We start from the raw sequence: 21,344 nt of genomic DNA on the forward strand, positions 1-21,344 counted from the left end.
CACCTCTCTCCCCCCCACCCCCCGTCACCTCTCTCCCCCCCACCCCCCGTCACCTCTCTCCCCCCACCCCCGTCACCTCTCTCCCCCCCCACCCCCCGTCACCTCTCTCCCTCCCACCCCCCATCACCTCTCTCCCCCCCACCCCCCGTCACCTCTCTCCCCCCCCACCCCCCGTCACCTCTCTCCCCCCCACCCCCGTCACCTCTCTCCCCCCCACCCCCGTCACCTCTCTCCTCCCACCCCCCATCACCTCTCTCCCCCCCACCCCCGTCACCTCTCTCCTCCCACCCCCCATCACCTCTCTCCCCCCCACCCCCCATCACCTCTCTCCCCCACCCCCGTCACCTCTCTCTCCCCCACCCCCGTCACCTCTCTCCCCCACCCCCGTCACCTCTCTCTCCCCCACCCCCGTCACCTCTCTCCCCTCCACCCCCCGTCACCTCTCTCCCCCCCACCCCCGTCACCTCTCTCCCCCCCACCCCCGTCACCTCTCTCCTCCCACCCCCCATCACCTCTCTCCATTTCCCCCTCTTCCCATCGCTCCTCCCCGTCGTACCCCCCCCTCTCCGTCGTCACCCTCTCCTCTCCCTCCCCGTCGTCGCTCCCTCCCCGTCGTCGCCCCCCCCTCTCCCCGTCGTCGCCCCCCCCCTCTCCCCGTCGTCGCTCCCTCCCCGTCGTCGCCCCCCCCCCCGACGCCGCCCCCCCCTGACGCCGCGCCCCCCCCTGACGCCGCGCCCCCCCCGACGCCGCGCCCCCCCCTGACGCCGCGCCCCCCCCTGACGCCGCGCCCCCCCCTGACGCCGCGCCCCCCCCTGACGCCGCGCCCCCCCCCTGACGCCGCGCCCCCCCCCCCCCTGACGCCGCGCCCCCCCCCCCTGACGCCGCGCCCCCCCCCGGCGCCGCGCCCCCCCCCGGCGCCGCGCCCCCCCCCTGACGCCGCGCCCCCCCCCTGACGCCGCGCCCTCCCCCCCTGTTGCCGCTGCCCTCCCCCCCCTGTCGTCGCCCCCCCCCTGACGCCGCGCCCCCCCCCCCTGACGCCGCGCTCCCCCCCGGCGCCGCGCCCCCCCCTGACGCCGCGCCCCCCCCCCCTGACGCCGCGCCCCCCCCTGACGCCGCGCCCCCCCCCCCTGACGCCGCGCTCCCCCCCGGCGCCGCGCCCCCCCCTGACGCCGCGCCCCCCCCCCCTGACGCCGCGCCCCCCCCTGACGCCGCGCCCCCCCCCCCTGACGCCGCGCTCCCCCCCGGCGCCGCGCTCCCCCCCTGACGCCGCGCTCCCCCCCGGCGCCGCGCTCCCCCCCTGACGCCGCGCTCCCCCCCGGCGCCGCGCCCCCCCCCGGCGCCGCGCCCCCCCCCGACGCCGCGCCCCCCCACCGACGCCGCGCCCTCCCCCTGTTGCCGCTGCCCTCCCCCCTTGTCGTCGCCCCCCTCTGACGCCGCGCCCCCCCCTGTTGCCGCTACCCTCCCCCCCTGTCGTCGTCGCCCCCCCCCTGTCGTCGGCCCCCCCTGTCGTCATCCCCCCTGTCGCCGCCCCCGCCCCTATCGTCGCCCCCCCCCGACGCCGCGCCCCCCCCTCTCCATCACCCCCCCCCCTCCCCTCCCCTCCCCTCTCTCCCCTCTCCGTCGCTCTTCTGCCTCCCACTCCCATTGAGCCGCTTTCCTTCAGCAGACCAGTTCCCAGTTAATCTTAGCACAATGCAGCTGTGTTTTTCCAAGCTGCACTGTTGAGTGGGATACGCCCCACCCATAAATAAGCTGCAACCCTGACCCCTAAACATGACCATGAGTGAGCTTTACTGACGTGTTGCAATGATTTACAGGTGAGACCCAGACCGAGCCGCCCAGCCGTAGCATGCAGCCGCTGCATCACTGCAAGCACCTCCTGGAACGGCTCCAGCGGCAGCGCCTCGATGGCTTCCTGTGTGACTGCACTGTTGTCGTCGGCCAGTTGCAGTTCAGGGCTCACCGCAATGTTCTTGCGGCGTTCAGCGACTATTTCCGAGCAGTGTACGGGCTCACGCTGGATAATAACGTTGTGTTCCTCGACAACAATCACGTCAGCTGCGATGGGTTTCAGAAGCTGCTGGATTTTGTCTACACCGGAAACATTCATATCGATGGGTGAGAACTTCTTTGTGTTTTTCTGTTGGCTTAAAGCATGTCACTCAATTACTATGGGCCTGAAATTGGTGGACATACTGCCCGCGGACTGCCGACATACAGCCCAAAATTGCCAAAGTGATCGAAAAATACCTAAATACCGCCCTCTTACCAACCAGTGGGAAATTCATCAGTGACATACCGCCCAAAATTGCCAAATTCATCACTTCCCACCCACCCTGCAGACCGCCCTGGAAAAGATGGTTTTAAGACAATCTTCAGTCGGCGGTATGCATCTTCACCTGTGAATTTTTTTGTTTTGTTTCCCTCCCCCCCCCCCCCCCCCCAAGTAGCGATCTTCCCCCCCCCCCCCCCCCAAGTAGCGATCTTACCCCCCACCCCCCCAAGTAGCGATCTTCCCCCCCCCCCTCCCCCCCAAGTAGCGATCTTCCCCCCCCCCCCCCCCCCCCCAAGTAGCGATCTTCCCCCCCCCCCCCCCCCCCAAGTAGCGATCTTCCCCCACAAATAGCAACCCCCCCCCCCACCCCACATACCTGCTCAGCGCTGGCAGGCTCTCAATTCTAGTCTGTGTGTCTCGGGGGATGGAGCTTTGCAGCAGCATGCGCGTGCGCAGAACCCGGGACTCGAAGATTCCCGAGTGAAAAGTACACACAGCCGGCTGCGCTCCGCTCCGCCCGCTGCACTCCGCATTTAAAAGATACTTGGATGTGCACTTAAAGTGCCGTAACCTACAGGGCTACGGACCAAGAGCCGGAAAGTGGGATTAGGCTGGATAGCCCTTTGTCGGCCGGCGCGAACACGATGGGCCGAAATGGCCTCCTTCCGTGCTGTAAATTTACTAGATTCTATAATTCTATGATAGAACAGATAGACCTGTTTCATTAGGAAAATGCTCGAGTCCATCATTAAGGAAGTAATAGCATGACATTTAGAAAATCATAATACAGTCGAGCAGAGTCAGCATTGTTTTATGAAAGGTAAATCATGTTTGACAAATTTGCTGGAGTTCTTTGAGGATGTAACGAGCAGGGTGGATAAAGGGGAACCAGTATTTGGATTTCCAGAAGTCATTTGATAAGGTGTCACATAAAAGGTTACTGCACAAGATAAAAGTTCATGGAGTTGAGGCCAAGATCAGATCAGCCATTATCTTATTGAATGGCGCAGCAGGCTCGAGAGGCCGTATGGCCTGCTCTTATTTCTTATGTTGTTATGTTCTTATCCTGTGTGGCTTGACCCTAATGTCTGTCAGAGACCCCCTTCTATATTTGGCTGTGTAAGATTACATGATTTACGGCACAGAAACAAGCCATTTGGCTCAACCAGTCCATGCCGGTGTTTATGCTCCACTCGAGCCTCCTCCCGTCTTTCCCCATCTAATTCTGTCAGCATAACCCTCTATTCCCTTCTCCCTCATGCTTGTCTAGCCTCCCCTTAATTACATCCATACTATTCGCTTCAACCACTCCCTGTGGTAGCGAGTTCCACATTCTCACCACTCTCGGGGTAAATAAATTTCTTCTGAATTCCCTGTTTAATTTCTTGATAACTATCTTGTATTAATGGTCTGTAGTTATGCTCTTCCCCACAAGTGGAAACACTCTCCATGCATTCTATCAAAACCTTTCAGCAGATGGTGTGTATTTGGGTTTCCAAAAGGCATTCGATAAGGTGCTACATAAAATGTTAATGACATTAAGGCGGATTGCAAAAGTTTCGATAGGTATGTAAAGAGAAAAAGGTTAGTAAAGACAAACGTAGGTCCCCTGCAGTCAGAATCAGGGGAAGTCATAACGGGGAACAAAGAAATGGCAGACCAATTGAACAAGTACTTTAGTTCAGTATTCACTAAGGAGGACACAAACAACCTTCCGGATATAAAAGAGGTCAGAGGGTCTAGTAAGGAGGAGGAACTGAGGGACATCTTTATTAGTCGGGAAATTGTGTTGGGGAAATTGATGGGATTGAAGGCCGATAAATCCCCAGGGCCTGATTGACTGCATCCCAGAGTACTTAAGGAGGTGGCCTTGGAAATAGCGGATGCATTGACAGTCATTTTCCAACATTCCATTGACTCTGGATCAGTTCCTATCGAGTGGAGGGTAGCCAATGTAACCCCACTTTTTAAAAAAGGAGGGAGAGAGAAAACAGGGAATTATAGACCGGTCAGCCTGACCTCAGTAGTGGGTAAAATGATGGAATCAATTATTAAGGATGTCATAGCAGCGCATTTGGAAAATGGTGACATGATAGGTCCAAGTCAGCATGGATTTGTGAAAGGGAAATCATGCTTGACAAATCTTCTGGAATTTTTTGAGGATGTTTCCAGTAAAGTGGACAAAGGAGAACCAGCTGATGTGGTATATTTGGACTTTCAGAAGGCTTTCGACAAGATCCCACACAAGAGATTAATGTGCAAAGTTAAAGCACATGGAATTGGGGGTAGTGTGCTGACGTGGATTGAGAACTGGTTGTCAGACAGGAAGCAAAGAGTAGGAGTAAAGGGTACTTTTCAGAATGGCAGGCAGTGACTAGTGGGGTACCGCAAGGTTCTGTGCTGGGGCCCCAGCTGTTTACATTGTACATTAATGATTTAGACGAGGGGATTAAATGTAGTATCTCCAAATTTGCGGATGACACTAAGTTGGGTGGCAGTGTGAGCTGCGAGGAGGATGCTATGAGGCTGCAGAGTGACTTGGATAGGTTAGGTGAGTGGGCAAATGCATGTCAGATGAAGTATAATGTGGATAAATGTGAGGTTATCCACTTTGGTGGTAAAAACAGAGAGACAGACTATTATCTGAATGGTGACAGATTAGGAAAAGGGAAGGTGCAACGAGACCTGGGTGTCATGGTACATCAGTCATTGAAGGTTGGCATGCAGGTACAGCAGGCGGTTAAGAAAGCAAATGGCATGTTGGCCTTCATAGCGAGGGGATTTGAGTACAGGGGCAGGGAGGTGTTGCTACAGTTGTACAGGGCCTTGGTGAGGCCACACCTGGAGTATTGTGTACAGTTTTGGTCTCCTAACTTGAGGAAGGACGTTCTTGCTATTGAGGGAGTGCAGCGAAGATTCACCAGACTGATTCCCGGGATGGTGGGACTGACCTATCAAGAAAGACTGGATCAACTGGGCTTGTATTCACTGGAGTTCAGAAGAATGAGAGGGGACCTCATAGAAATGTTTAAAATTCTGACGGGTTTAGACAGGTTAGATGCAGGAAGAATGTTCCCAATGTTGGGGAAGTCCAGATCAGATATGATCAGAATTATACACAGTAATCTTAAGTGTGGTTTAACTAAGGGTCGATATAGGTTTAGCATAACGTTACTATTTTTCAATTCTAGATATAAACCCTCGTGCCTGGTTTGCTTTTTTTTAATGACCTTTTAACCTGTCGCTACTTTTAGTGATTTGTGTATTTGTACTCCCAGATCTCTGTTCCTCTACCCCACCTAGACTTACATCCTCCAAGTACTGTGACCTCCCTATTCTTCCTACCAAAATCTGTTGAATTTCATTTGCCAATTATATGCCCGTTCTGCAAGTTTATTAATGTCCTCCTGTTAACTGTTGTAGTCCTCCTTTAGTATTGACTATTCAACCCCCATTTGGTGTCATCTGCAAATGAAGAAATTGATTTTGATTCCAAAGTCTAAATCGTTAATATAAATTGTGAACAATAGTGGTCCCAAGTGATCCTTGTGGAACACCACTACCTACATTCTGCCACTGTGAATAGTTACTCTTTATCCCTACTCTCTGCTTTCTATCTTGAAGCCAGCTATCCATTCTGCTAATTGTCCCCTGACTCTGCATTCTCTGACCATATTCATTAGTCTATTATGTGGTACCTTATCGAAGGTCTTTTAAAAATCTAAATAAATTACATTGACTGGACTGCATTACCCTTGTCCATTCTCTGTTACCTTTTCAAAAAAATCAAAATGTGGTTGGTCAAGCAAGTCTTTACCTTTTGAAATCCATGCCGACTATTCAGTATTATATTTTGGGTTTCTAGATGTTCAGTTTTCTCCTTTAGTAGGGATTCCATTATTTTTTCGATCACCGATGTTAAGCTGATTTATCTATAGTTTCCTAAACATGTTCTATCTCCCTTAAGTATAGATATTATGTTAGCTATCCGCCAGTGCTCTGGCACTACACCTTTTTCTAACGAATTATTAAATGTGTTGTAATCTGTTCCCTAGATTCGGTTAAAATGCGCAGATGTAATCCATCCAGACCAGGGTTTCTTCCTCTAAGTTTGATTAGTTTATTTAATATATATCCCCTTTTTATTTTAAATGCAGTTATTTCATTATCTATCTCAATCCAGTGTCCACCTGTTCTATCTCCCTGGTAATAACGGAGACAAAGTAATGATTTAATATATCTGCCAGCTCTCTATCATTACCTGTGCTACCATCCTTAATAGCCCTATTCCCATCCCAACCATCCTTTTTTATTGATGAGCCTGTAAAATATTTTGTATTTTATTTTATGTTCCTTGATGATTTAATTTCAAAGTTCCTCATTGCCTTACTAATTATTTTTATGACTTCTCTCCTAATCTCTTTGTATTCTCCCTTAACATGCACTCCCCTGCTGTCTGTGTACTTAATGTATGCCTCTTTCCTTACCCTCAATTGTTCCCTGATGGGTTTATTCATCCATGGAGTCTCATTCATCCATGGAGTTTCATTAGTGTTTAGTTTGTTCTTTCCTTTTAGTGGGATATATTGTTCCCGGACTCTGTTGAACACAGTTTTAAATGTTTCCCATTGCTGTTCTACATCATTGTTTACCAATAATGATGCCCATTTTATTTTCCCAAGTTCTATTCTCAGCCATGCAAAATCAGCTTTTCTCCAATCTATTTCCCTGGTCTTCATCGTACTTATGTCCTTCTCAATTATCACCTTAAAGCGTATTATATTATGGTCACTGTTGCCTAGATTTTACCCACTTTTACTTTTCTTATCTGCTCTGGTTCATTCCTCATTACTAGATCCAATAGTGAATCTTCTCTTATTGGGCTTTTTAAATATTGGGTTAGAAAGGAGTCCTGTACACATTGTAGGAACTCCATTCCCTTGTCCCCTTTACCGACCTCTTCTGTCTAATTAATATCGGGGTAGTTAAATCTCCCATGATTATTCCATGCTTTTTCTAATTTTCCTAATTTGTCTGCATATTTCTTCTTCCTCCTCCCTTCCGCTATTAGGTAGTCTGTAGATTACAACTATTAGTGTGATTGATTCTTTATTATCTTTTATCTCTATCCATATGGATTCTATTTTTGTCTTGCTGATGGCTGAGTCACTTTTTTTCTACTGCCTTTATGTTATCCTTATAAGTACAGCAACTCCACCTCCCTTTTTTCTCTCTTCTAAATATGTTATACCCTGCAATATTTAATTCCCAGTCCTGATTTTTCTATAGCCATGACTCAGTAATCCCTACTATGTCTGGTTCCTCGCAACGCATGCTTGCCTCCAGCTCTCCTGTTTTATTACAGACACTGTGCATTGCTGTGCAGACCGTTTGACTCATTTTTAATAGTAGTTCCTTTCACTTTATTTTTATCCATCTTTTTACACTCCTGTTCTATAACTCCATTTATTCCCTGGCCAGCAATAGCTTCCCTTTACTCTTTCCTATGCTCTCCTTTCCTGTTTTGTTTACATTTGAGGTGGTTTCATTTCTTATAGATATCCCCCCCCCCCCCCCCCCTTTTACTAGTTTAAAGCCTTTGCCACCTTCCTACTTCCCTTTTCCGCTAGGACACGGGTCCCATCCCGTTCAGCTGGAGCCCATCCCATTGGTACAGCTCCTTCCTGTCCCAGAACTGGTGCCAGTGTCCCATGGAAAAGGAACCCCTCTTCCCCACACCAGCCTTTTAGCCACGTGTTAATTCTCCTGATCTGTTTGTTTCTCATACAATTTGCACGTGGCTCAGGCAGTAATCCCGAGATTATTACCCTCGAGGTCCTGCTTTTTAATTTAGCTCCTAACTCCTGATACTCTTTCAGCAGGACCACCTCCCTGTTCCAACCTATGTTGTTTGTTCCAGCATGGACCACGGTGACTGGATTTCCCCTCCTCCCTTTCCAAGTTCCTCTCCAGCCGCCGTGAGATATCCCTTACCCTGGCACTGGGCAGGCAACATTCCCTTCGGGATTCTCGACCTTGGCTGCAGAGGACGCTATCTCTCCCCCTAATTATAGAGTCCGCTATCACTGCCACATTTCTATTCTTCCCCCCGCCCCGGACAACCTCTTGAGCCACGGTGCCTTGGTCTGCATTGTGGCGAACCTCCCCGCAGTCTGTCTCCTTGTTCTCACGGATAGTGAGTCATTGTAACTGCTGCTGTGGTAATCTGACCTGTTCTGCCCACAGATGCAATGCCGCTGCAATCCAGGCAGCTGCTGGTTACCTGCAGATGGAGGATGTGGTGAGAATGTGTAAAGCAAAGATGGAATCGCTTGTGATTAACTTGAACACGGCCCCTAAAGCACCACCTGACATCCAGGCGGATGCCGAGCCAAGTAGCTGCTTGAGCAGCTCGGGGGCAGGGAAGGACATTGTCCAGCAAGGACCAGGAGCAATGCTCGGGTGTGAAGAAGCGACGCTCAATACTCCCCAAGCCGCCTGTGATCTCAAAATGGAGGAATTGCAATTACAGCCCGCAAACTTCGACGCGTTGTCAGGAACCCGAGGAGCAAAGAAAGCAATGGCCGACCAGAATGGTGCCCTGCAGGTGAAGAGCATCAGTCCCAGCAACCAGCTGAAATGTACAAGAGTTAAACGGAGAAGCGGCTGCACCGTGAGAAAGGTGGAGAGGAGAGTGTGTGGTGAGAGTGCAGCACAGTTCGACGTGGTCAGCACTGACCTCCAGCCTCAGGCCAACCCTCAATCAATGCTCTGCAACGACTATAAAAATCTTTCAGCTGAGAACAAAGTTGTTCAGAAGACAAACGAGAAACCGAGGAGGAGGCGCTTGCAGCGACATGGCGTGTTTCCAGAAAGGCGCAAATCCAAACTATCCGCTGGAGAAAGCGGTGCCGGGCGGCCGGAGCCCGGGGACAGCAATGACAAGCAGCTGAAGATGAAGCCGATCTGTAACATGTGCGGCAAAGTGTTCTCTGAGGCCAGCAGCCTGCGCCGACACATGAGGATTCACAAAGGACTAAAGCCGTACGTGTGCCAGCTCTGTGCGAAAGCTTTCACTCAATGCAACCAACTGAAAACTCATGTCAGGACCCACACAGGTAACCATGAAGGCAGCTAAATGAAATTTCAAATATATAGAGCATTATCCGTGTTGTGGGTATAGGTCTGTCACTGTATAACACTAGGATACAGTACTGGTGGGTACAGGTCTGTCACTGTATAACACTGGGGTACAGTACTGGTGGGTACAGGTCTGTCACTGTATAACACTGGGGTACAGTACTGGTGAGTACAGGTCTGTCACTGTATAACACTGGGGTACAGTACGGGTGAGTACAGGTCTGTCACTGTATAACACTGGGGTACAGTACTGGTGAGTACAGGTCTGTCTGTATAACACTGGGGTACAGTACTGGTGAGTACAGGTCTGTCACTGTATAACACTGGGGTACAGTACTGGTGGGTACAGGTCTGTCACTGTATAACACTGGGGTACAGTACTGGTGGGTACAGGTCTGTCACTGTATAACACTGGGGTACAGTACTGGTGAGTACAGGTCTGTGTATAACATGGGTACAGTACTGGTGGATACAGGTCTGTCTGTATAACATTGGGGTACAGTACTGGTTGGTACAGGTCTGTCTGTATAACACTGGGGTACAGTACTGGTGGGTACAGGTCTGTCACTGTATAACATTAGGATACAGTACTGGTGGGTACAGGTCTGTCACTGTATAACACTAGGATACAGTACTGGTGGGTACAGATCTGTCTGTAGAACCGTGGGGTACAGTACTGGTGGGTACAGGTCTGTTTGTATAACACTGGGGTACAGTACTGGTGGGTACAGGTCTGTCTGTATAACACTGGGGTACAGTACTGGTGGGTACAGGTCTGTCACTGTATAACATTAGGATACAGTACTGGTGGGTACAGGTCTGTCACTGTATAACACTAGGATACAGTACTGGTGGGTAAGATCTGTCTGTATAACACGGGTACAGTACTGGTGGGTACAGGTCTATCTGTATAACACTGGGGTACAGTACTGGTGGGCACAGGTCTGTCACTGTATAGCACTAGGATACAGTACTGGTGGGTACAAGTGTGTCACTGTATAACCCGGTACAGTACTGGTGGGTACAAGTCTATCTGTATAATACTGGGGTACAGTACTGATGGATGCAGGTCTGTCACTGTATAACACTGGGGTACAGTACTGGTGGGTACAGGTCTGTCACTAACACTGTGGTACAGTACTGGCGGGTACAGGTCTGTCACTGTGTAACACTGGGGTACAGTACTGGTGGGTACAGGTCTATCACTGTATAACACTGGGGTACAGTACTGGTGGGTACAGGTCTGTCACTAACACTGGTACAGTACTGGTGGGTACAGGTCTGTCACTGTATAACACTGGGGTACAGTACTGGTGGGTACAGGTCTGTCACTGTATAATAATGAATGGTGGAACAGGCTCAAGGGGCTGAATGGCCTAATCTTTCTATGTTTCTATAACTGTCCCATCAAAACCCATCCCTCCAATAATTCTCCCATTGAAGTTCAGAAGATAGACTTGAAATACAGGGTCTATTTTAACTGGAGCAGAAATGGTTGAGAGGAGATTCAGTAGAAAGTTTCAAATCTTGCAGTTTTGATAGTGAACTGGGAAAGACTATTTCCTCTGGTTGAGGGGTCAGTGACCAGGGATCACTCCAAATTGTAACTAAAAGTACGCAGAAAGGAAAGAGGGTTGTTCAAGCACAGAATGTTTGTCACAGAGAATGGTTGAGGCAGTGAACATTGAATCTTTTAACGGACAACTGGATAAATATTTGAAGAAGTGGGCTATGAAAGAGAGTGGGTCAGTGGGATTGATACAGGGCTATGGGGAAAGCGGGTCAGTGGGATTAGTTTGGGATTGATACAGGGCTATGGGTAGAGCAGGGCACTGACACGTGGGAAATCCTGGCCAAAGACCGCCCTAAGTGGAGGAAGTGCATCCGGGAGGGCGCTGAGCACCTCGCCGAGAGCATGCAGAAATCGAGCGCAGGCAGCGGAAAGAGCATGCAGCAAACCTGTCCCACATACCCTTTCCCTCAACAACTATCTGTCCCACCTGTGACGGGGACTGTGGTTCTTGTATTGGACTGTTCAGCCACCTAGGGACTCCTTTTTAGAGTGGAAGCAAGACTTCCTCGATTCCGAGGGACTCCTTAAGATAATGATGAGGTGTTAATATAGGTCTATGGGGATAGAGCCGTGCAGTGGGATTAGCTTGGGATTGATACAGGGCTCTGGGGGGGAACGGGGCAGTGGGATTAGTTTGGGATTGATACAGGGCTGTGGGGAGAGAGCGGGGCCATGGGATTAGTTTGGGATTGATACAGGGCTGTGGGCAGAGAGCGGGGCAGTGGGATTAGTTTGTGAATGATACAGGGCTATGGGGAGAGTGGGATTAGTTTGGGATTGATACAGGGCTGTGCGCGAGAGGGAGAGAATGGGACAGTGGAATTAGTTTATGATTGATACAGGGCTATGGGGAGAACGGAGCAGTAGGATAGGTTGGGATTGATAAAGGGCTTTGGGGAGAGAGCAGGGCAGTAGGGTTAGTTTGGGATTGATACAGGACTGTGGGACAGTGGTATTAGTCTGGGATTGAAACAGGGCTGTGGGGAGAGAGCGGGGCCATGGGATTAGTTTGGGATTGAAACAGGGCTGTGGGGAGAGAGCGGGGCCATGGGATTAGTTTGGGATTGAAACAGGGGTGTGGGGAGAGAGCGGGGGCAGTGGCAATAGTTTGCGATTGATACAGGGCTGTGGGAGAGAGGGAGAGAGTGGGACAGTGGGATTAGTTTGGGATTGATACAGGGCTATGGGGAGAGTGGGTCAGTGGGATTAGTTTGGGATTGATACAGGGCTGTGCGCGAGAGGGAGAGAATGGGACAGTGGAATTTGTTTATGATTGATACAGGGCTATGGGGAGAACGGAGCAGTAGGATAGGTTGGGATTGATAAAGGGCTTTGGGGAGAGAGCGGGGCAGTGGGGTTAGTTTGGGATTGAAACGGGTGTGGGGAGAGAGCGGGGCAGTGGCAATAGTTTGCGATTGATACAGGGCTGTGAGAGAGTGGGACAGTGGGATTAGTTTGGGATTGATACTGGGCTATGTGGAGAGAGCGGAGCAGTGGGATTAGTTTGGGATTAATACAAGGGCAGTGGGATTAGTTTGGGATTGATACAGGACTATCGGGAGAGAGCGGAGCAGTGGGATTAGTTTGGGATTGATACAGGGCTGTGGGGAGAGTGGGTCAGTGGGCTTAGTTTGGGATTGATACAGGGCTATGGGGAGAGAGCGGGGCAGTGGTATTAGTCTGGGATTGATATCAGGCTCTGGGGAGAGAGCGGGGCAGTGTGATTAGTTTGGGATTGATACAGGACTATCGGGAGAGAGTGGAGCAGTGGGATTAGTTTGGGATTAATACAAGGGCAGTGGGGAGAGAGCGGGGCAGTGGTATTAGTCTGGGATTGATATCAGGCTCTGGGGAGAGAGCGGGGCAGTGGGATTAGTTTGGGATTGATACAGGGCTATGGGGAGAGTGGGTCAGTGGGATTAGTTTGGGATTGATACAGGGCAATGGGGAGTGAGCAGAGCAGTGGGCTTAGTTTGGGATTAATACAAGGGCAGTGGGAAGAGAGTCGGGCAGTGGGATTAGTTTGGGATTGCTATAACAAGGAGCTGGAACAGCCCCAATGGTTCGAATGTCTGCTGCACTGTAAACCTCTATTGCTGTTTTATAGTTCTCCTTAAGATATTTTCTTGATTCACGGTCTGTTTATATTACACTAAATTCCATTTATATCCACATGAGGAGGGAATTAGTTAGAATCGGGTGGGAATCTTTAGACCAACATTACAATCTTTTCACAGAAGTAATTGTTGGATTACAAGTCAGATCTGCACCCCTTTGTGTGGGGTCTGGGCTGTTGCAATCATGGCCTGTGAGGGTGGGTATTTCCAGTGTTAAACGAAGCATGACCTCTGCCCTCAAACCCTGTGACACTGAGCTGCTCATCGCTCCTTGCAACCTTCACTACACAGAAGATTAGTGGTAGGCCTGAAGATTGGGATAGTTTCAGAAACCAGCAAAGGATGACTAAAAATATCAGAGAGAAAAGATAAATTGTGAAAGCAAACTAACAAGAAATATAACAGCAGCTTATAAGAGCTGCTACAGGTATATAAAAAGGAAGAGATTAGCTAAAGTAAATTTTGGTCCCTTGGAGGATGAGACTGGGGAATTAATAATGGGCAACAGGGAAATGGCAGAGACTTTGAACAAATATTTTGTATCGGTCTTCACAGTAGAAGACACTAAAAGCATCCCAATAATAGATAATCAAGGGGCTATTGGGGAGGGGGAACTTAAAACAATCATTAGCGAAAAAGTACTCAGCAAACTAATGGGACTAAAGGTGGACAAGTCCCCTGGACCTGTTGGCCTGCATCCTCGGGTCTTAAAAGAAGTGGCTGCAGAGATAGTGGATGAGTTGATTGTAATCTGCCAAATTTCCCTGGATTATGGAGAGGAGGGGTCCCAGTGGATTGGAAACCCGCAAATGTAATGCCCCTATTCAAGAAAGGAGGGAGACAGAAAGCAGGAAACTATCGACCATTTAGCCTAACATCTGTTATTGGGGAAAAGGCTGCAGTCCATTATTAAGGAAGTAATAGGACATTTAGAAAATCATAATACAATCAAGCAGTCAGCATGGTTTTATGAAAGCAAAATTATGTTTGACAAATTTGCTGGAGTTCTTTGAGGATGTAACGCGCAGGATGGATCAAGGGAACCAGTAGTTGTAGTGTATTTGGATTTCGAAAAGGCATTTAACAAGGTACCACATAAAAGGTTACTGCACAAGATCAGAGCTCACGCGGTTGGGGCTAATATATTAGCATGGATAGAGGATTGGCTAATTAACAGGAAACAGGCAGTCGGGATAAATGGTTCATTACAAACTGTACCTAGTGGGGTGCCACAGGGATCAGTGCTGGGGCCTCAACTATTTACAATCTATATTGATTTGGATGAAGGGACCGAATGTAATGTAGCCAAATTTGCTGATGTTACAAAGATAGGTGGGAAAGTAAGTTGTGAAGAGGACATACAGAATCTGCAATGGGATATTGATAGGTTAAGTGAGTGGGCAAAAATTTGGCAGATGGAATATAATGTGGGAAATGTGAGGTTATCCACTTTGGTAGGAAGAATAAAAAAGCAAATTATTATTTCAATGAAGAGAGACGACAAAATGCTGTGCTAGAGATCTGGGAATCTTTGTGCATGAAACTCAAAGTTAGCATTCAGGTACAGCAAGTAATTAGGAAGGCAAATGGAATGTTGGCCTTTATTGCAAGGGGGATGGAGTATAAAAGTAGGGAAGTTTTGTAGCAACTGGTGAGACCATACCTGGCATACTGCAGTTTTGGTCTCCTTATTTAAGGAGGGATATACTTGCAGAGCAGGTCTCCAGTCGTCCTGGTTAACCCTTACCATTGGATAAAGGCCTAGCTCTGTCAAGCCCACGTGGTGGCTGATGTGCAACGGTCACCACACGTTAAAAAAAATCCACGCACTGGCATCTTCCACCTCCCTCAATTGGAGTTCAGGACTGGAACATCGGGTCCTTCATTGAAACATCTGTGAACTCATGTGGAAGCAAGTCATCCTCATTCGAGGGACCACCTATGATGAAGATGATGATGACTTGCATTAGAGACAATTCAGATAAGGTTCACCAGGTTGTTTCCTGAGATGAAGGGGTTGTCTTATGAAGAAAGTTTGAGCAGGTTGGGCCTATAATCATTGGAGTTTAGAAGAATGAGGTGATATTATTGAAATGTTTAAGATTCTGAGGGGGCTCGACAGGGTAGATGCAGAGAGGATGTTTCCCCCCTTGGGGGAATCTTGAACTAGGGGGCATAGTTTCAGGATAAGGGATCACCCATTTAAAACGGAGATAAGGAGGAATTTCTTCTCTCAGAGGGCCGTGAATCTGTGGAATTCTCTACCCCAGTGAGCTGTGGAGCCTGGGTCATTGAATATATTTAAGGTGGGGATAGACAGATTTTTGAACGACATGGTTATGGGGAGCGGGCAGGGAGGTGGAGTTGAGGCCAAGACCAGATCAGCCACAATCTTGTTGAATGGCAGAGCAAGCCCGAGTGGCTAAATGGCCTACTCCTGTTCCTATTTCTTATGTCACCCTACCCTTCAGGGATTGTGGACTTCTGTATCCACTTCCCTCCAAATTGCCTCCTACCATCTGGCCTTCAAAACTTTCATCTTAAACCCTGCCTTCAGTTCCCCGTTTTAGCCATTGTATTTTCTTACGTTCTATATTCACTGCACCTTTCATTACAATGTGTACGGACGGATGCGATGTAGGAACAGGTGTTGGTGAGAATTTGCAATAACACTGAGTGTGTGCCTGCAGGCTGACTTACTGTACCGTTTGCAGGTGAGAAGCCCTATCAGTGTGATATGTGCGATAAAAGCTTTGCTCAGAAGTGCCAGCTAGTCTTCCACAATCGCATGCACCACGGTGAGGAGAAGCCGTACGCTTGTGACGTCTGCAACCTTCAGTTCGCAACTTCCAGTAACCTGAAAATCCACGCCAGGTAACATACATTCTGCACGTCCTGTAAAGCCTGCCAGCGCCCTGCAGTGAGTCGGATTTTCTATCAAATAACCAGCGAGCTATTTGTGTCCTGTCACTGATAACGCAAGTGCTGAGCAGCTCCAGGTCCTCTTCATTAAATGCTGCTCGAGGATTGAATTCTATGACCTAGCACCACTTTAGGGAGAGGGAAATCTGGGAAATTCCTCTCTGATCAAAATTAGTACAGGAAGCAGATTGACCATGATGGATACTTTATAGGCTTTCTCCTCCTCTTTTCCCCCCGGGCGTGGGAGGCATGGTGATTGCATTGGTAGTTTAGCTAAAACCACCGCTGATGCTTCTGTACCAGAAACCAATGCAATGCGGCAGGAGTAAACCTCGCTGGGATGTGCTACTGACTCATCCCCTCCCCCTCCCATTGTCTCAAACTGATATCGTGAGAATACACAATTCTGAGTTACTTTGCCTCTGCTGAATGGTCCCAGTCAAAGTCCTGGAAAACTTGTATATATCCAGGAGTTAACCCCTTGTAGCAACACAATGATGCAAATTAAACAAAAATCCCTTTTCAGGCCTCGTAGCTAAAAGTCTCAAAGCATGATCAGAAGTTAATCATAGAATCATAGAAGTTTACAGCACATGAGGAAGCCATTTTGGCCCATTGTGTCTGCACCGGCCAATAAGAGACTATCCAGTCTAATTCCACTTTCCAGCTCTAGGTCTGGCCCTGCAGGATACAGCACTTCAAGTGCACATCCAAGTACTTTTTAATTGTGGTGAGGGTTTCTGCCTCTGCCACACTTTTAGGCAGTGAGTTCCAGACTCCCACCACCCTCTGGGTGAAGAAATTTCCCCTCAAATCACCTCTAAACCTTCTGCTAATTACTTTAAATTAATGCCCCCTGGTAGTTGACCCCTCTGCTAAGGGAAATAGGTCCTTCCTATCCACTACATCTAGGTCCCTCATAATTTTATACACCTCAATGAGGATCTCCCTTCCATCGCCTCCTGTTCCAAGGAAAACAAATCCAATCTGTCCTCATAGCTAAGATTCTCCACTCCCGGCAACATCCTCGTAAATCTCCTCCTCTCCAGTGCAATCACGTCCTTCCTGTAATGCGGTGACTAGAACTGCACGCAGTACTCCAGCTGTTTTATACAGTTCAAGCATAACCACCGCCCCCCCCACCCGGCTCTTGTATTCTAGGCCTCGGCTAATAAAGCCAAGCATTCCGTATGCCTTCTTAACCACCTTTTCTACCTGGCCTTCTACCTTCAGGGATCTGTAAACATGCACTCCAAGGTCCCTTTCTTCCTCTACACTTCAGTGTCCTACTATTTAATGTGTATATCCTTTCCATGTTAGCCCTCCCCAAATGCATTACCTCACACTTCTCCAGATTAAATCCATTTGCCACTGCTCTGCCCTCCTGACCAGTTGATATCTTCCCGCAGTCTTCATCTTCAAACTTCTTAATCATACCCCCTATATTCAAGTCGTCTAGATCATTGATGTATACCACAAAAAGCAAGGGACCTAGTACTGAGCCCTGTGGAACCCCACTGGAAACAGCCTTCCAGTCACAAAAACATCCATCAACCATTACCCTCTGCTTCCTGCCTTTGAGCCAATTTTGGATCCAACTTGCTACTTTGCCCTGGATCCCATGGGCTTTTACTTTCGTGACCAGTCTGCCATGTGGGACCTTATCAAAAGCCTTGCTGAAATTCATATACACTACATCAAACGCACTGCCCTCATCGACCATCCTGGTTACCTCCTCAAAAAATTCAATCAACTTAGTCAGACACAACCTTCCCTTAACAAATCCGTGCTGACTGTCCTTGATTATTCCGTGTCTTTCTAAATGAAGATTTATCCTGTCCTTCAGGATTTTTTACAATAATTTTCCCACCACCGAGGTAAGGCTGACTGTCCTGTGATTACTCGGTCTATCCCTTTCTCCCTTTTTAAACAAAGGTCCAACATTAGCAGTCCTCCGGCACCACACCTGAAGCCAGAGAGGATTGGAAAATGATGGTCAAGGCCTCTGCTATTTCCTCTTTTGCTTCACTTAACAGGCAGGCGATGCATTTCATCTGGGCTTGGGGATATATCCACTTTCAAAGAGGCTAAACCCCTTAATACTTCCTCTCACTATGTTTATTTCATCTAATATTTCACACTCCACCTCCCTGATAGCAGCGTCTGCTATAACTAGAAGTATAGATAAAGAGCTGGCAATGAAGTATTGTTTGAAGTGTAATCACTGTTGTAATGTCGGAAACATGGCAGCTAATTTGCGCACAGTAAGCTCTCTCAAATAATGACCAGATAATCTGTTTTAGTGATATTAGTTGAGGGATAAATATTGGCCAGGACACCGGGGAGTACTCCGCTCCTCTTCAAATCGTGCCATGGATCTTTTACGTCCAGCTGAGAGGGCAGACATAGTTTCAATTTCATGTCTCATCTGACAGATGTAAAAGCTATTGGTTCGGAGATGGGATAGGGTGCATATTCGAAGGAGAGTAATGGTGGATTGTGTGTATCTGAGGTGCAAGTAAGAAACGTCATTAAGCCCTTCTATTTGTGATTCCCTTTCCACCAAGCACCTAGCTGCCTCTAGAATGCCATCAATGACCATTCTAAGTACTGATCTCTGTGTGAAGGAGTGCTTCAGTCTACATCCTTCTGTCCTGCAATCACAGAATCTCACAGCACAGAAGGAGGCTATTCAGCCCATCCTGCCTGTGCTGGCTGTTTGAAAGAGCGATCCAATTAGTCCCACTCCCCTGAACTTTCCCTATAGCCCTGCACATTTTTCATTTTCAAGTATATATCCAAAGTGAATAGTGATAGAGGACTGGCAGATAGTTAGGGTGATAGAACAAGTCCAGAGGACTATAGACCAATTAGCTTAACATCGGAGGTAGGAAAGATCATGGAATCTTAACTCAAAGATGTAATAGAAAAACATCTATAATCCGAAAATATAGTAAATAGTCAGCACGGATTTCAAAAGGGAAGGTCATGCTTGACCAACCTTATTGAATTCTTTGAGAAAGTAACAGAAAGAGTTGACAAGGGTAATGCTGTAGACATAATATATTTGGATTATCAAAAGGCCCTCGATAAGGTTCTGCATAGTATACTCATGACTACAGTCAGAACATATGGAGTCAGGGGGCAGCAAGAAAGACAAACTTGCATTTATATAGCGCCTTTCATGACCACCGGTCGAATTCCAAACTAATTCAGGAAAAACTTCTTTATCCAGAGAGCGGTTTGAATGTGGAACTCGTTACCACAAGGAGTGGTTAAGGCGAATAGTATAGATGCATTTAAGGGGTAGGGCATTTGATATAAAGTGCCACATAATAGGCCTGCCAGCAAAGTTGAAGACCATGGAATAAAAGGGACAGTGGCAGCATGGATACGCAATTGGCTTAGTGACAGGAAGCAGAGTAGTGGTGAACAGTTGTTTTTCGGACTGGAGGAAGGTATACAGTGGTGTGCCCCAGGGATCGGTACTGGGACCACTACTTTTCTTGATATATATTATCAATATTAATATATTGAGAGTACAGGGCACTATTTCAAAATTTGCAGGTGACACAAAACTTGAAAGTATAGTGAACAGTGAGGGGGATAGGGATAGACTGCAAGAGGACATAGACAGGCTGGTGAAAAGGGCGGACATGTGGCAGTAAAGTATAATGCAGAAAAGTGTAAAGTGATACATTTTGGTAGGAAGAACGAGGAAAGGCAATTTAACCAAAATGGTACAATTCTAAATGGGGTGCAGGAACAGAGAGACCTGGGGGGATATGTGCACAAATCATTGAAGGTGGCAGAGCATGTTGAGAAAGCGGTTAAAAGAGCATACGGGATCCTGGTTCGGCCTCAACTGGAGTATTGTGTCCAATTCTGGACACCGCACTTTAGGAAGGATGTGAAGGCCTTGGAGAGGGTGCAGAAAAGATTTACGAGAATGGTTCCAGGGATGAGGGACTTCAGTTACATGGATAGACTGCAGAAGCTGGGTTTGTTCTCCTTGGAGCAAAGGAGATTTGATCGAGGTGCTCAAAATCATGAGGGGTCTGGACAGAGTAGATAGAGAGAAACTGTTCCCATTGACGGAAGCGTCGAGAACCAGAGGACACAGATTGAAGGTGATTGGCAGAAGAACTAAAGGCGACATGAGGAAAAACTTTTTTATGCAGCAACTGGTTAGGATCTGGAATGCACTGCCTGAAAGGGTGGTAGAGACAGATTCAATTGGGGCTTTCAAAAGGGAATTAGGTAAGTACCTGAGAAAAAAATTAGCAGGGCTACGGGGAAAAGGGCGGGGGAGTGGGACTGGCTGAGGTGCACTTGCAGAGAGCCGGCACGGACTCGACGGACCGAACTGCCTCCTACTGGCTGCAACCGTTCTCTGATTCTATGAAGAAAGGAATAGAAGGATATGGTGATGAGGTGAGATGAAGTAGAGTGGGAGGAGGCTCGTGTGGAGCATAGACTCCGGCACGGACCTGTTGGGCTGAATGGCTTGTTTCTGTGCTGTAAGTATATAAGAAGCAGGAGTAGGCCATTCGGCTGCTCAAGCCTGCTCCGCCATTCAATAAGATCATGGCTGATCTGATCATGGGCTCAGCTCCACTTCCCTGCCCGCTCCCCATAACCCTTGACTCCCTTATCGCTCAAAAATCTGTCTATCTCCACCTTAAATATATTCAATGACCCAGCCTCCACAGCTCTCTGGAGCAGAGAATTCCAGAGATTCACGACCCTCAGAGAAGACAATCCTCCTCATCTCAGTTTTAAATGGGCAGCCCCTTATTCTGAAACTATGCCCCCTTGTTCTAGATTCCCCCACGAGGGGAAAACATCCTCTCTGCATTTACCCTGTCAAGCCCGCTCAGAATCTTATATGTTTCAATAAGATCACTTCTCATTCTGTTAAACACCAATGAGTATAGACTCAACCTTTCCTCATATGACAAACCCTTCATCCCTGGAATCAACCGAGTGAACCTTCTCTGAACTGCCTCCAATGCAAGTGTATCCCTCCTTAAATGAGAGCAAAACTGTACGTAGTACTCTAGGTGTGGCCTTACCAATACCCTGTACAGTTGTAGCAAGACTTCCCTAATTTTATACTCCATCCCACTTGCAATAAAGGCCAACATTGGATTTGCCTTCCTAATTACTTGCTGTACCTGTATGCTAACTTTGTGTTTCCTGTACAAGGACCCCCAGGTCCCTCTGTACCTCAACATTTTGTCGTCTCCATTTAAGTAAAACACAAAAAGTTAGCATGCAGGTACAGCAAGTAATCAGGAAGGCAAATGTAATGCTG

The 21,344-nt window shown here is 48.3% G+C and overlaps 1 protein-coding gene across 2 annotated transcripts in view; it reads left to right on the forward strand.

Annotated features, from left to right (window-relative positions):
• LOC139266041 (myoneurin-like) overlaps positions 1-21,344 on the forward strand; it is a 56,964-nt gene that overhangs the window by 7,936 nt on the left and 27,684 nt on the right. For both annotated transcript variants that reach the window (XM_070883840.1, XM_070883841.1), the window contains exons 2-4: positions 1,818-2,118; positions 8,522-9,393; positions 15,820-15,979. In XM_070883840.1, coding sequence (XP_070739941.1) covers positions 1,850-2,118; positions 8,522-9,393; positions 15,820-15,979 — 1,301 coding nt within the window. In that variant the 5' untranslated portion in view covers positions 1,818-1,849. The remainder of the gene's footprint in view (positions 1-1,817; positions 2,119-8,521; positions 9,394-15,819; positions 15,980-21,344) is intronic.

The sequence above is a fragment of the Pristiophorus japonicus genome, chromosome 6, assembly GCF_044704955.1.
Source record: "Pristiophorus japonicus isolate sPriJap1 chromosome 6, sPriJap1.hap1, whole genome shotgun sequence".
NCBI classification, from domain to species: Eukaryota; Metazoa; Chordata; class Chondrichthyes; family Pristiophoridae; genus Pristiophorus; species Pristiophorus japonicus.